This window comes from Pezoporus flaviventris, unplaced genomic scaffold (assembly GCF_033815535.1).
Source record: "Pezoporus flaviventris isolate CSIRO_AGI_PZ_B2104156 unplaced genomic scaffold, CSIRO_AGI_Pfla_v1 ptg000001l, whole genome shotgun sequence".
Lineage (NCBI taxonomy): Eukaryota > Metazoa > Chordata > Aves > Psittaciformes > Psittacidae > Pezoporus > Pezoporus flaviventris.
Genome location: NW_026892549.1, coordinates 19,024,231 through 19,039,149, shown reverse-complemented (window position 1 = coordinate 19,039,149; position 14,919 = coordinate 19,024,231). Strand labels below are relative to the sequence as shown.

Below are 14,919 nucleotides of genomic sequence, written 5' to 3'. Positions count from 1 at the left end.
GGAAAACTTTGTTTTCTCCAGCAGCAGCTTCATCTCTTTAGTGAGGTTTCTCACCAAGGTCTTAGCAATCAGATGGATCACCTTCCTCTATCTCCTTGTTGATTTCTTTAACCACTTCTAGACCACCAAAGTGCTTTCTCACACAAAATTCACACTGACTTTTTGTCCACTCCACAATATCCATCCATCCATTCAGCTACAGTAGCTTCTCTTTACTCATCGAACCATTCAGACCCGGGATTTGTAAAGGTGGGAGCCATCCCTACCAGATGCTCAGAGGAGAAAGGCTTAACATCCCATTGTGGCCCAGCTGCACCTCTCACCCTCCCCAGCCAACTCTTTCATCGGGCCACAGCCATTTACATGCTGATGGACTTATTACTCACTTAAATCACCTGCTAATGAGTCCCCTCCCTCACTGGCGGTAGATTAGAAGCTCTGCCCAGAAGTGCCCTCCTTAAGTATCTCAGTTATCCTCACCCCCCTCTTAAGGTGTTAATTAGGGACACAAGTCAGGCACTGGGGGGCAAAGAGTGAAGAGTGGAAAAAAGCTACTTGGGAAAAAAATAGTAATAAACATCACCCTGGATTAGCAGGGATGTAGTGTATGTGTTTGAAGGAGCAAAAGAAATGGAGTAAACACACCTTTAATGCTCTACAAGGGGTGGTGATGAGCTGGGCTACCTGGATGCTCTGTTTCCCACTACTCTAAATAAGATCAAAGTTTACTTCACTAAGCCCTCAGCTGAAAGACAATAAAGAACAGCTTCAGCAGGTGGGTTAACACCCTGCAAGAAAAACCCACCCCCAAATGGAAGGAAAACCAAACAAACAATCAAAAAACCAAAACCTGAAAAGCTTTCTGTATTGCATTACACCCATAAAGGTTTTCACCTGTTGTGTCTGCTCAGGGCTTTCATCTTTCTAAGCCAAAATGTTCAGTTTTCTGCCCTGTGTCACGAGATGAGTATAAAAAAAAAAAAAACAACAACCTCGGATCTTTAATTGTCCTAATGTTTGTAGATGGATTTAAGGACTTTTATAACCCTATCTTGCACTCTATGAGTATGGAGAGGAGTCAAGTTCCTTGGACAAGCAGTTTTATTGGCATGGGGGTTTAGTTTTAAATGTGATGTGAAGATCAGTGGGAGTAACAGGGGCACAAACATCTATTTAAAAGCTTTGTTTTAACAGGAAGAAAGGGTATTTCTTAGGCTACAACTTGGGGCAAAACTAGTTTCTGAAAGAGCTTATGAAGAAAATGAGAAGAAAATAGTATTTGCCTCCCTGAAAATTCATTTCACCACAAATCGCAGTAAAAACTGTCATGTCCCATTGTACCCCCTCCTTCCCTTGCAAGATTAATGCCTTTAGATCAATATTGTCACTGGGAGCAACAGACATAGGGTTCTGATGATCTTGAAATCTCCTTGAAATCTGTATCCATAGTGCAGACAAATCATCTCAGGAAAACCATAGCATAGTTGGAAGAGGGATTCCATTTCCTCTTCAAATCATTGATACATTTATACAGCCCACGTAATCTTGGGGCTGGGGTAGGGCTATTGGGTACTGGGATGTTGCTTTGTCACTTTTAGCTGAGTACTGCAGAGATGCAAGGTATCCAACAAACCAGTGGTTACGAGTTCAGAAAGGTCTTAAAAAAAAAAAATCAATAATTAGGCAAATGCATAGAAAATTACCCTGCAACTCAATATTGAAGGGAATAGGACCTTTAAAACCTGTAATGTTACACTTGTAGCTGTCAGGAGGAGTATGTGAAGGAGTGGACCCTTTAAATACTGTCTTATACCACTGCAGAGGCTCAAACCCCACTTCATTATACGCTGCTTTTTTGTCTGCCATTCTACATAATCTCAAAAGGTAAAACTTTGGAGGGGGTATCACTAGCTCCCTTCCCATGCCTCTGCTAACCTGGGCAGTGTACTCAGTTTAAGGGATGAGCAGGGCACGCACTGTACCCTCACTCTTTGCACAGTGCTGTGCTGCCTATATAGCAGTGACAATGAGACTATCCTTATTTATGCTCCTCCAGGCCTGAAGCCATCCTTCCATTGGCTGTGCATGATGCAGGATTTAATTTGGAATCATGAAGGAGAAGGGTTATATTTGCAGCAGGCTGTAAAGCTGAGCTGCCAGCAACCAGTCATTAGGAGAGGCTGCTTTACAATGTTCTGGGGTTTTATTCTTATAAATAACAATATTTCACTTCTTCGAGCTTTGTTGTTAGCTCTTTCAGCCCTATAGCCAGGAACAGCAAGTAAACAAGAGGCGCTAAACCTTCCTGTCCACCAAAACCTGCTTTTTTAACTAGCTCTTCTCTTTGCTTAGAATATGGTTTTTTTTCTGTCTTTTAGGGGAGAATAATTTCATTGTAGAGGAGACAGTGGGGGAAGTGCATCCTGAGATGCCTTTTACGACGGGTGTTACTGGATTGTGTGTCACGTGCTGAGATAATGTGGCTTTCCATAGTTTCTCTCTTTGGATAAGTGCATGAGATCCAGATCTGAACACACCTGCCAGTTCAAACTTAGGGGCTTCCAACATCCCACATCCCACTTTTTTCTGTTCAACTTCCCATGCGCTTGCCTTTTTCTTTTGTTTTGGGGGGGTGGGGTGGGGGAGGTTGCATGCGTTAATTCAGGTTTTCTGAAATGTGGAGCATCTGCTGGGTGAGGAGGGACCATGGGGATGCTGCTTATTTATTCCTCAGGGCATCCCAATGCTGCCACCCATCTTCCAGGTGCCTCTGCCCAGTACTGGGGGCACAGGCACCTTTTGTTTTATTTCTGCCTCCTTGTGACCACATTTACAAGTCAGGGCTCAGGTACTACTTAATCACATTTTTGAGCTCCTGCTGGCACTAAATGAATATTTTGACTTCCCAGGCTGGAGATGATCCCTTGCCTGGGAAGCAGAAGGTTATTTTTTAATCATTTCCCTCTACATGGGGTTGTGTGCTCCCTCCTTTGCATTTTCTATAGCTATGAGCTTGATTCAGCACCAGCTGGTACTTGCAGGTACCTGTGAGAGCTGCAGTTCAGGTTCATATTCAGTACTCCCATGTACCAGTGCAGTCCCCATAGTCCCCAAATAGGCAGCATTAATGCTAGAGGCACCAAACAGCAGCTAGCAGCTGACATTTTAAGACAAAACACAGCACTACTGAAGCATCCCTGCAAATGGGACACAGTGCCCTCAAGAGCCACAGGTTCAGATTTGGACTTCAGGTACAAAACGCTTTTGGATTGTTGTTTTGCATCCTGAACACCTTCCACTGACTGCAGGGTAGCCAAGGGTAGCCTGCTAGGCAGGCACAGGACAGACACTGCACTTGCTGCCCACCAGCCCTATACTGCACAACATGGCCCCCATGCTCACTCCACGCACATTTACAAACACTTGTAATAGGTGAACGGCATTAGAAGCTAAAGGGGATGGGAAAACAACACATATTTGCAGCTTTCTCCCCCTCCAGGCCACCCCAGAAGGAAGAAAACTCATAGTAACAGGCTGCAAAGTGAAGTGAAAAATAGAGTCTTTGCTGCTCATGGAGCAAAGATTATGGGATGGACCAGTTAACATCACTGTGCTCCTCAGCACCCGTCCCGTGGTCAGCTACATGCTGCAGTCCAGCACAGCCCCTCTAGTGATCCTTCACTCCCTCTTCAGCCCATGGAAAAATTGGCCAGGAGGGCGTTTCACTGCCACTTGCCCTTCCTTCCCAGAGCCCTGGCCATGGTGCCCATCCTTGCCCTGCATGCGGCAGTCAGAGAGTACTGGTGGCTACCATGGCACACTGGCAATTCCTAGAAAGCAGTTGAATAAATCCTGATAACCAAACAACCTTTCCCATGTGGTATCAGTGGTGAATCACCCCTCTCCCCTTACCCCTTTGGGCATTTTCACCGCAGGGCACATCTCCCCTCACACGCAGGCAGCCTGGGCTCATTTTAAAGAACGGTTTATTCGCTCAGAAACAGACGGTCACATCTCTTTGACCGAGATTTAAAATCCCAGTGTGTACAAAGTCACAGTCACGGCTTGCAGGGCACATGGCAGCGCCCTCGGAATAAAAAGTCATTAAAAATCCCAGCGCTATATACAGCTAAGTGCCAGCTCAAGTATTCACAACACAGTAACGTACTGCAATTAGTTGCTTAAAAGTAGTTCCCTTGAGAAACAACCTTCTGCTCCGGCAGAGCCGGAGTCTGTTCCGTCCTGTCCATCCAGTGATGCTCAGTGTTGCTGGCAGGTGTGCAGTCGGGAGGCATCGGCAGGGCCATGCTCTCGCTGGAGGCGGCACACCAGCCCCTCGGCGCACTGGCACCGCTGGAAGATCTCCAGGCCATGGGTGCCTTTCCGACGGTGCCGGGTACACACCTGCCCTTCCCGCAGCACCGGCTTGCAGATCTTGGACCAGAAGTGACGGGCGCAGCACAGCCCGGCTGCACAGTCTGAAGAGCGTAGGCAGAAGTCCCCCTCCTCACCTATGTGGGGACAGCATGTCATGCGCTCAGCCCAGGATGCTCCCACTGGGATGAAGGGGCAGGGTGGGGATCCCCCATAGGGGATAGTGAGGCAAGGTGCACAGCCTGCACTGCTCCATAGGGATCAGTGGGGCAGGATGAGCAGCCCTGAAGGGGACAGTAGGGTCACAACATGGCTTGACCCCCCTTACCTTTGGCAGTGGGGAGCCAGGCGGGAGCGGGCGTCCGTCGGGTCAGAACCTCAGTGCCGATCTCGTCCAGCTCGATGGCTCCATGGGGTGGCTCCGGGGGCGTGCAAAGTCCTGCGGGAGGCAGCGGGATGGCTGTCAGCCGTGGATGGACCCCAACAACCCCTCCAGCGGACACCACCAGGGTGTCGCCCTCCCTCCCCAACCTCTGCCGCCCCTCACCGTTGCTGCAGGTCGTGCCGGGGCAGCACATTGCGTCGCGCAGACAGCGTTTGCGGCGTCTCCGGCAGGCGAGGCAGAGCGGGGCTCCCCCGCCGCGGGCCGCGCCTCCACAAAACTCCTCGGGGCCACAGTCCTCGTCCTCGGCGCAGGGGAAAGGCTGGAGAGGGGGCAGAGAGGAGGCAGAGGGGGTCAGCGCGGCCGCCACCCCCCATCCCCAGTGCGTCCCTCCATCCCCCGTGTGTGTCTCCCCTCTTCATCCCCAGTGAAGCCCCTTTCCTACCTGCCGGGTGGCGGCCGGCGGTGGCTTGTTGCTGCCGTCGAATGGGGCTGCGGGGGGGGCGCTGGCCTCGGCCCCTACCCCCGGTGGGGGTCCCTTGATGGAGTTGGAGGTGAGCGCGCCGCCGGGTGCCGCCGCCCGCCCTGCCGGGGCCGCGCAGCTGAGCGCCGCCAGCAGCGCCACCAGCCCTCGCATCCTCGTCCCGTCCCCTCCCAGCCCCTTGTCCCCGGTGATGTCCTATCTGCGAAGAAGCTCCCGCGGTCCCAGAGTAGCAGCTACCTGCTCTGCCCGCCGCCGTCTTTATACCCCTGGGGGCTGCCTCCTGCGCCCGCCCCCTCGGGGAGGAGGGCAAGGCGGATGGGATTTCAAAGGGTCCCCGGGGGGTTGTGAGACCCCAAAACCGCCCCCACCCCGCCCCGAGGGCTCCATCATTGGCCGCCGGCCCGGGAAAGGGGTTTCGCAATAGCGAAGGCAGACACCACCACCACCACCACCACCACCGCCGCCCCCCCGCCCCGGTCCCCGGCCAGATGCTCCGCATGCCCCGCCGCTGTCTCCAGCCGGGCGCGCCGCCTCGCCCGACGGGAAGGGACGGGAAAAGAAGGGGAGGGAGGGGGGAGCACCCCATACACTCACCCCAGTGGCTGGGAGCCACGGTGGGATGCAGAAAGGCCGCCCCCCCGGTGACAGAGGCAGTCCTTTGGTCTCCTGCAAGTCTGCGCCCCCCTCCCCCGCGCCCTTCCTGGCGCCAGCGCGACTTTACAGGAAGGGAGGGGGCCGCTCGGCACCCCTTCATCCCCCGGCCCGGTTGAGGGGGGGTGTGGGGAGACGGAATATGGGAGGGGCTGAACCCCCCATTGGTGCCGCCCCCCCCCCCCCCCCCCCGCACACACTCCCGCACACTCGCCTGACCCTAACCCGGGCAGCTCCTCCGTTGGGATGGGGGACAACACCGTCGGGGGAAGCTCCCGGTACTTTGATGCGGGGAGGTCTCCGCTTTCACACCCCACACCCCCCCCTCCCCGGCCCCTGCATCGGCGCCCTCGGGACGCCGCCGCCTCCCCGCTCCCCCTCCGAGCCTCCCGCTCCGGGGCAGCGCGGCGCGGCTGTCACCCCCGCGCCCCCTTGCGGCCACGCTGGGGTAGCGCGCCCCCCCATCCCGCGGAAGGTTGTGCAAGCGCCGTTAGCAGCACCAGTTAATTAAATCGGCTTTTCACGATGACGGCCTCATGCTCCTATTTATTTATTTTAGCTGGGTTTGACAAAAAAATACAGTAACAAAATAAAGCCCAAGCACCGCACCGCTGCCGAGCCCACCATAAATATTTATTCCCCCGAGGGTGGGTGATTCCAGATGTCACACTCCTGCAATGAAAACCTCAGCAGTGCTCACCCACCTCCAGCGCAGCGGGTATCGCTGTGACTCCGCAGGAGCTCCTATCAGGTACTTCAGGTCCAAGAGGCTCAAGCTGGGCTAATAATTACCTGGGAAGGTTTCGGCGGGCACCTAACACAGGTACCGGCGGAAGCGGTGCTGCTGAGTCAGCGCTCGGCAGACGTCCCTGCCGCAGCCAGGTGAAACGGGGCCTTGCTGTTTTTAGCCTGCAAGAATGAAGGCCACACCTTGCCCCTAAGCCCCTGTATTCCCCTTGCGGTTTCAGGCGAGGGCCACCAAGGGTTTTTATTGTATTGACTTGTATCTGCAATTGCTGCATCCTGCAAATGCATTTTGCAGTGTTTCCCACCTCCTGCTTATGCAGTTAGTGAATTTATACCCCTCCTGGGAGGATGTTTTCATGCTCCTGTCTCCAGTTTTTACCTCTGTGTCCACATTGCGCTGAAGTACACGCTTAACTTTGACCTTGCTGAGATTTAAATGGAACCGTGTCACACAGGGGCTGAGCTGTTTCTCAGGGATGGATTTAAATCTATTGGAAGTGGCAGTCTCAGCATCCTGAACACCGCATCATCCTGCACACAGAAATGATGTCTTCATGTCACCCCATATCTGTCCTGCCGTTAGAGGATGTGCTTCTATCATCACATCTTGGCATTTTCCATGAGGGGCAGCAATGACAAGGACACCATCATTTTTTGACACAGGTGCTGTTTGCAGTCACATCCCACCTATGGATGATGCAACACGTGTTGGAAATATGGTCCCTTCCCAGCTTCATGCCCTGGACTCGTTTATATTGGCAGTAACCAAAATATAAAGTGAATTCTTCATCCCTGAAGAATAAACATGCCGCAGATGTGCTTATTGGTTAGTGTGTTCATAGAATAATTTGGTTGGAATTCAGCTGCGGGGCTCACTCAGTGCCAGCCCTACTTGAAGCAGGACCTCCCATCAGCCTCAGATCTCTTTGTCCAGGCTGCTTGGGGTGGTGCTGGTGCTCAGGTAAGTCCTGTAGTAACTGTGGCCATTTACCTTTGCAACCTGCAGGAAATCTGGATCCCAGTACTAATCTCCAACTACCATGCATTTTGTACAGTTGTGTCTTACTGCATACGAACATAAGAGAGAATAAACCCCCTAATTTAATCACTAACCGGAACTCCTCTCCCAGTCTTGGCTTCTGCTGTGGAAGAGAGCCACTGACAAATCGTTCAAAAGTAATTGTTTTTATTTCAACTCTATAAAGTATACAACAGGCACTCGGCAATTACAGCTGCAGGGAAAATACAGAGCAAAACAAAAGCAGTTAAAGTTTATGAAAAAAAGGTCTTAAATCTACATCAAAAGAATGCAACCGGCCAGTGACCGGTGGATGACTGACATCTGTCTGACAAACAAAATCTCTTTCATGTAGGAAGAAAACTGGAAAAAATAAGAATCTGAACCAAAGGCTAGTGTAAAAACAGCGTAAATTGGGACTTGGGACGATGGGCAGCTCAAAACAAAAATTTCTGCTTTTGCCAGTAAGGCTCTAAAACTGCCCAAGTCCCAGCGTTACGGCTGGTTTACACAGCCACGGAGCTGTGGAGGTCAAGGAGCTTCCAGCTTCCCAGCTAGGTTTTGTGAGAGCGCCGAGGGCTCGCCTCCACGGTAGTTTACATATAGGAGTCAGGGGAAAAGCCCAGATCCTGTTTTGTTGAGTGGTGCAAACCAGCTACTCCTTTGAGTCAGGCTTTCATGTCAAAACACGCAGGTCGGGTTGCACACCGAGTTGCTCATCGTTTTTTTGTGTGTGGGAGATTTCTGAAGGGGTTTGTATAAGACAGGAGGTTGGTGTTGGACAGCATGACGGGTTGAATCTGCACACCTTAGCAAAACAGGAATACCTGTCTACAGACTGATAGGATGTCATATATTAATTTGACCTGCACATAACATTTATACATTTCACAGAAATGACTCTGTATCTCATTAACAGATACACAGCTCTGGTACATTGAACAGAAATAAGAGAACAACTTCATCATTTCTGTAATTCATCAATATTTTATAATAAAGGCTTAGAAATTGGTAGCAGAAAGAACTGTAAAACGCAGCAAGCTAAGAAAGGACGACATTTTGAGGTGTGTTTGTCTTTGTCATGCAGCATAACACCAAATTTGTAATCTTTTTTTATAGGATGCCACAGATTTAAGGCACTTGCAACAATGCCAGATAGCTAGTCATGTTCTAAAACTATGGGACAGATGAGTTAACAATACAGTTGACATAAAGTTTAATAATACTGACAATTATGACATTAATTCAAGTCTACCTTGATCTAAAAACATTACATTACAAATAAGAAAATGAAGTAATAATGCCATGGAACTCTAAAAGAAAAAGTTATATGTGTACCACAAAATATCAACACGAAAATACCTATTTACATAAATATTTGCTTGTGGTCCTGTTGTTAAATAAGAGTTTGCTATGGATAATGCAGCACTGTGAGAAGCTACAGATCGTCTGTGTCTTAATGACACCAACCTTAATACACTCATTTTAAATATGGGAGCTGCTTTCCCCTTACACAGATATGCCACTGTCCCATATATTAAAAAAAGGAGACAAAGAAGAAAGGACAGTAAAGTAGAAACACAGAAGCAATCCATCGTTGTGAATATATATATATATATATATATATAAAATGCAACTCAAATATATTACTTATAAACGAAGGTGGTTATCATATACATATGCTAAGTATGTTGTTTAAGGTATGCTTAGGAAAGGTAATGAAAGTCAAGTGAGGTGTTTGATATCAAAATAAACTTATATTCCATATAGGCCATGCTGCATGCCGCAGGTATTAATAACCATGCTTGGCACAAGGAAAAAAGGACAGGAAAAAGAAAAGTAACTCAGCCCATTTTAAAACCTTTTTCCTGTAATGTTTTCAGGTTGGCCCCCAAACTCAATGTGATGCTTTTCCTCCCAGCAACCCCTTAACTGACAATTGCATTTCAGCTACCAAATACCATTTTGGGACAAACTCTTCTCTACGTTCTTCTATAGAAAGTTACCAAATACAGTAAGTTTTCTCCTCCAATGTCACTGCATCATTGAGTGAAAAAACAGGGGGATGAAAGTAAAGAATTCAGCTTTTAGGTAGCAGCCTGTTTGCTAAGATGCCTAGTGATTATTTTAGCCCTAGTACTCAGCATTGGCTTCCTGTGTTTTCCATCCCTCAGATAAAGGTTGAGAAGCCAGTAGTTGCTGTCTTATCCTTATGGTTTTGAAAGCAAACAAAGTTTTAATGATTAATGAATAGCAGAAATAACCTGAAGTTACTGTGTCAATGGTGTTGCCTCACCCTTTGGAAACTTAGGAAGGAAATTCAGAGACACTGACTGGTTTCAAAAGCATCACGATGACTGAGATCTTTAGTTTGCTATCAAACATCAGACATTGTCAATGCTGTCAAAGAAGGGGGAAAAATACCTTTCTAATACATTCTATTTAAAGTTCCTTTCACTAGAAACACGGGAAAGAGTTGGGATTTAGCATAGGGGAAACATTTTTACTGTTAAAACATACATTTTCTGTGTACTATGCAGGCAAAAGTCATATGCATGACTTTTAGCAAGAGCTGATCTTCCAACTTCCAGTGTATACAACTACTCTTGGCTGCCAAGCTCTTGGCAGCTCTGAGATGAAATGGGGCAGCACCTGCTAATGTTTTGAGGCAGGATCTGTTACAAAGACTGAAAGCTGACATTTTTTGTTAGTATGATGGGATAAACTTTTAGTCCCATGTATATGCGATAAACAGGCACACAGGACAGACTCCTGTTACATCCTATAAATCAGAAGACAGTATCAAGCAAAGGAAAAACAGTGGAAGTGAGGAAAAAGTGTGCATATGATAATACTATAAGAGCTGACTTGGCTCTAGCTATCCCCGTGCTTTAAACACGGTCACTGGGGTCCCGGTACAGCAGAGACATGGAGACCTTGCACAAACACATCCAGTATCGGTTTTCCATTTATTTCCACTGACTTTCCTGTGGTGTTCCTTAGTCTGGTGAGGCGCTAGGATTACATTTTTATGGGCAAGATTACAAACACAGCCAGAAAACTGGCTCAGTACCACCTTTTATTATAACTAGCTTTGTACTTAACATGGAAGTGATGCAGACATGAAGATGTAAAATTATCTAAGAACATGATGGAGAATGATGCTTCTTGCTACATATTTCTGAAGTGGTGGCTAACTGAGTAAGTATATTCACAGATGAGGGATGTACATAGCACCTATAAAGTACATTATGGGTCTTATGTTTTCCCTTTGGGTTCTAAAAAGACAAAAGTTAAGCTTAGTTTAACGCCTAATAGCTAATCAATAAGACCAGTGGGCTGCTGTCACTTTATTACAGGACCATGATTTAAGCACTATTTCATACGTAAAATGGATTAATGTTATGATTTTTTTTCATGCAGTTATGTATTTGTATCAAGGGAAAGGAAAAAAACCCAAATAAATATCGTGTTACAGTATGTTCTCAGCTGTATGAGAGAAGTGACCCATATCTGCCTTAACAGGATCTACAGCAGTTGTGCTTTTGTTTTACCAGGCTAAAAAAGAAATTCTCAAAAATAAAGAGGAACGGTAACATTCATTCTTGTCATGAATACTGCTTGGAAAAAAAAGTAACAAATTTTATCACTGCTTTGACATGAACTCCTTCACCAGTACTGTTGTGGTCCTCCTTTGCTCCTACACTGGCCTACAGTAGGAGATCTACGGGGTTTGGAAGGTGGGAGTAGCCCAAATCCTGCACTGTATTTAGCTACAGCACTTAACAAGTTACTATTGATCCTACTGATAAAGCCAGAACCTTGCGGCTAGAATTGTGTCTTAAACTATGTATCTCTCGACTTCTATAATTAAGAGCATAGCAAGATCATCGCAGTGATAGAAAACATATTTCTTTACTGGTGAAAGGCTTTGCGTCAGGACCACCATGTCAACTGCTATTTTAAGTTTGAACATAAAACATGAAGAGCACTATTGTCATCTAAGCAATAAGTCCTAATGCCACTGTAGTTACTGTAGCAGCATCAATCAAGGCATCATGGTGACCCCGAGCACTAATCCTCCCCAGTTCTTTCAGTTTCGCTGGCAGCCATGTCCCAGGAAGCTGTCTTCAGCAAGGCAGAAGCAGGTAAGAGAAATGCATTAAAAATCTATGTCCCATCCTGAGTTGTCATCAGGGGGTGGTTCATCACTGTCCTCTGGGAAGCTGTCAAAATTGCTTGTGTCTGTTGGAGATGCAACCTGCAGAAAGAAAAGAGTGACAAGAAGGTGATGGTCACCAAAGTAGACCTCTGCAGACATTTCCTCTTGATCTCACAACCATGGTCATTCAAGAGTGTTCATTGCTAACTGCAGCAAGCAAGAGAAGTTCTGCATTCCACAACTTTTTGCTGAATCCCTGGAGGACTTCCCACAGCTCCCCTACTCTAATGATCCAGGCCCTCTAGGGTCTGTACTTCAAGAGCAACCGTCCTACCTGTTGGTACGAGGTCGTCAGAAAAGACTTGGGAAAGCTCTGGGCTTTCCCCTGCCCCTGATTTCCAATTTATGGCTAGGATTCTGAGAGGCTGTAAGCCAGGGCCTGCCACATTTGAGTTTCCTGACAAGTACTGCTTGGTCTAGCAAGCCTACCAGAGAAACTCATCAACTCATCTTCCTAGGATGAAGGCCAAACACCTTTCTTCTTTTTTTTTTTTTTTTTCCACTTTACGATGGTGACTGAAACTTTCTCACACTGAGACATTCAATGTAATTAAAAAAAAACAACAAACAAACAATACAAAAACAGACCCGCAGCTCTCCAGACCAAAATTATCAGTGTCTTAGAATAGTTAGGGCTGGAAAGGACCTTAAGATCATCTAGTTCCAACCCCCCCCTGCCATGGGCAGGGACACCTCACACTAAACCATGTCACCCAAGGCTTCATCCAACCTGGCCTTGAACACCGCCAGGGATGGAGCATTCACAACCTCCCTGGGCAACCATTCCAGTGCCTCACCACCCTAACAGGAAAGAATTTTTTCCTTATATCTGATCTAAACTTCCCCTGTTTAAGTTTCAACCCGTTACCCCTTGTCCTGTCACTACAGTCCCTAATGAAGAGTCCATCCCCAGCATCCCTATAGGCCCCATTCAGGTACTGGAAGGCTGCTCGGAGGTCTCCACGCAGCCTTCTCTTCTCCAGGCTGAACTTACTAGAGAAAATCAGTACTTGAAACTGCACCTCAAGCAGCCAGTGCAGGCTGGAGGTGACTGCCCTTGCCATGGGAATTCTGGTCAGGAAACGCTGTCATTTTTAGCCATTTCACTAGTGCGACTAGTGGAAAAGCCACAGCCAGAAGCCAGTCTACAAATACATCTCCAGCAGTCCAAAAGATGTATTTGGTGCTGGATGCTGCTATAAGCCTTGGGAAACAAGAGCTCCAGCTTCAGCTCTAAATTTAATTTGCTGCCTAGCTACATCAGCAGTTCGCTGCTGCTGAAAACATATTGGGGAAAATTAAAGCTCTTGAATACCCAAATAATTTTGAAAAAAAACCAAAAACTGCAAAAGCTTAGTGGAGTACTACAGACTGATGTGATGCTTCACTGTGTACTGAATACTGTAATTTTGTTTCCTTTGAGTTATGTGGATCTGTTTACTTTGTGGGTGCTCCTCCACCCTTCAGGTCTTAACCCTTGGGGGGCCTCCTCCATGGTGCCATGGACCACATCCCTCTGCTTCTCTCAGCCCATCCCATGTGAGTTCTCCCTCTGGGAGCAGAAGCGTTGGAGATGTATGTACAAGGTACCAGCTACCAAAGTGTAAGAGATGCAACTGGTATGGCCATTGCAACCAGGATGCACACAAGCTGGAACTTCTCGCAAAAGCCTCTCAGCAGTGATGGACAGTGCGTAAGTCAGCTTCACTGGGAGAAAGCATCTATGGAGCTCCCTGGGTCTCCTCTGCAGATGTCTCCTCTGGAAGCACCTAGCAGGCAGTTTTTTTGAGCTCTGGTTAGTTGAGTCTTTCAGCGAATTAAGTCCTGCTTTGAGAAATGGATTGCATTTTGTGGTTATCTGACAAAACAAAAAGGCTGAGTATATCCAACACGTCAAAGATAGAGGGTTTTCTTAAAAGAAATATGATTTAGGGAAAAAAAGGTTGGATGAATTGTTACTCTACTGACTGTCATTATGTGATGCTAATGCTGTTGTGTGTGATTCCTCACAGTTCTGAGGTTCAGGTCACCTATGTGGCCTGCAGTTCTTTACTGCTGGAGACATAGGAACAAACGTCCTCTAAATGCCCTCTCCTAAAATTACCTCCTGTCCAAGAAGATAAAGTGCAAATGTCAATATCAGCTTTCTGGTTGCTTAACAACATAAGGACTTGAGATGAATTATGGTGGAGGGATCTGTAGATCTTTCTCAAAGGCAGAAGCTGTGATGCCAGACGGCACATCTTTGGAAGACTCAAGAGCTTTTAAGGACAGACACTGTCACAGATTTCTGCTGTGGTATCAAGGGTCAGCTGCTCCCTGAAGCAATGTCTTAGCAGCAGGATGTAAATTAATATATTTCCTAGAATTCCAGATTAAGAGCTAAGGAGCAGCTTTAGATTGCCTCACTGGTAGTACCACATAACTGCTGATAAGAGTTAAAGAGTTGGGGAAGGCCTTTTTTAATTAACAAAAAAAACCCAATCAAACAAAAAGCTAGTCTGTACGTTTAGCCCTGCTTGCTCCTTTAGAGCTAACAAGTAACTAGGAGAGATGCACTGATTGACGTTAAAATGGATTTCTTTCCCAGAGCTATGTGTTTTGGGCCCTTTTCAGATATGGCTCTTACTAGCAGTTGGGACTTTTGCCAAAGCAACTGAAAAACCTGTGGAAAACAAAGCTGAGCAAGACTGACAGCTTTGATCTTGACAAGATATACCAGTTAATGGAGGAAGGTTTTGGAGAAAATCTCATGAGTATGTCTAGAGAAGATATTACTCTTAAGAGCTCTAGGAAAGAGGTAGCTGTGTTGAACTGGGATCAGGTCAATGTATGCCTGTCAACATTGAGTTGCTCTGGAAGAAGGACTCCTCTGAAGAGGGAAGGATGTTCCCATCTATTTTGGACAGCCTTGATAGTGGTGTGCTGGCCAAAAGGGTAACAGCAGATCACTCTCTTGGGAGCAATCACAGACATATTTCTTGGTAGGATATTTGCAGTCCCATGAGCATACTGCCTTGATGATGCCAAGAAATAATGCC

General features: G+C 47.2%; 2 protein-coding genes across 4 annotated transcripts in view; both read right to left on the bottom strand.

Annotated features, from left to right (window-relative positions):
• Window positions 1–3,971: 3,971 nt before the first annotated feature.
• Window positions 3,972–5,692, bottom strand: DKK1 (dickkopf WNT signaling pathway inhibitor 1). The gene is made up of 4 exons (XM_061444565.1): window positions 5,202–5,692; window positions 4,922–5,078; window positions 4,703–4,813; window positions 3,972–4,511 (listed from the first exon to the last, which is right to left on the bottom strand). The coding sequence occupies exons 1-4, from the start codon at window positions 5,391–5,393 to the stop codon at window positions 4,261–4,263; spliced, it is 711 nt and encodes a 236-aa protein (XP_061300549.1). The 5' UTR covers window positions 5,394–5,692; the 3' UTR covers window positions 3,972–4,260.
• Window positions 5,693–7,807: 2,115 nt separating this feature from the next.
• The window catches only part of PRKG1 (protein kinase cGMP-dependent 1), a 483,102-nt gene continuing 475,990 nt past the window's right edge, over window positions 7,808–14,919 (bottom strand). For all 3 annotated transcript variants that reach the window (XM_061446715.1, XM_061446714.1, XM_061446725.1), the window contains exon 18: window positions 7,808–11,917. In XM_061446715.1, coding sequence (XP_061302699.1) covers window positions 11,819–11,917 — 99 coding nt within the window. In that variant the 3' untranslated portion in view covers window positions 7,808–11,818. The remainder of the gene's footprint in view (window positions 11,918–14,919) is intronic.

Bases quoted from the DNA above. Each gene is read 5' to 3' on its own strand.
- DKK1 (XM_061444565.1), bottom strand. From the start codon at position 5,393: ATGCGAGGGCTGGTGGCGCTGCTGGCGGCGCTCAGCTGCGCGGCCCCG. The intron at 5,079-5,201 runs GTAGGAAAGGGG...CCCCCTCTCCAG, and splicing joins CGCCGGCCGCCACCCGGCAG to CCTTTCCCCTGCGCCGAGGA. The intron at 4,814-4,921 runs GTGAGGGGCGGC...TGCCTCCCGCAG, and splicing joins CGGCACGACCTGCAGCAACG to GACTTTGCACGCCCCCGGAG.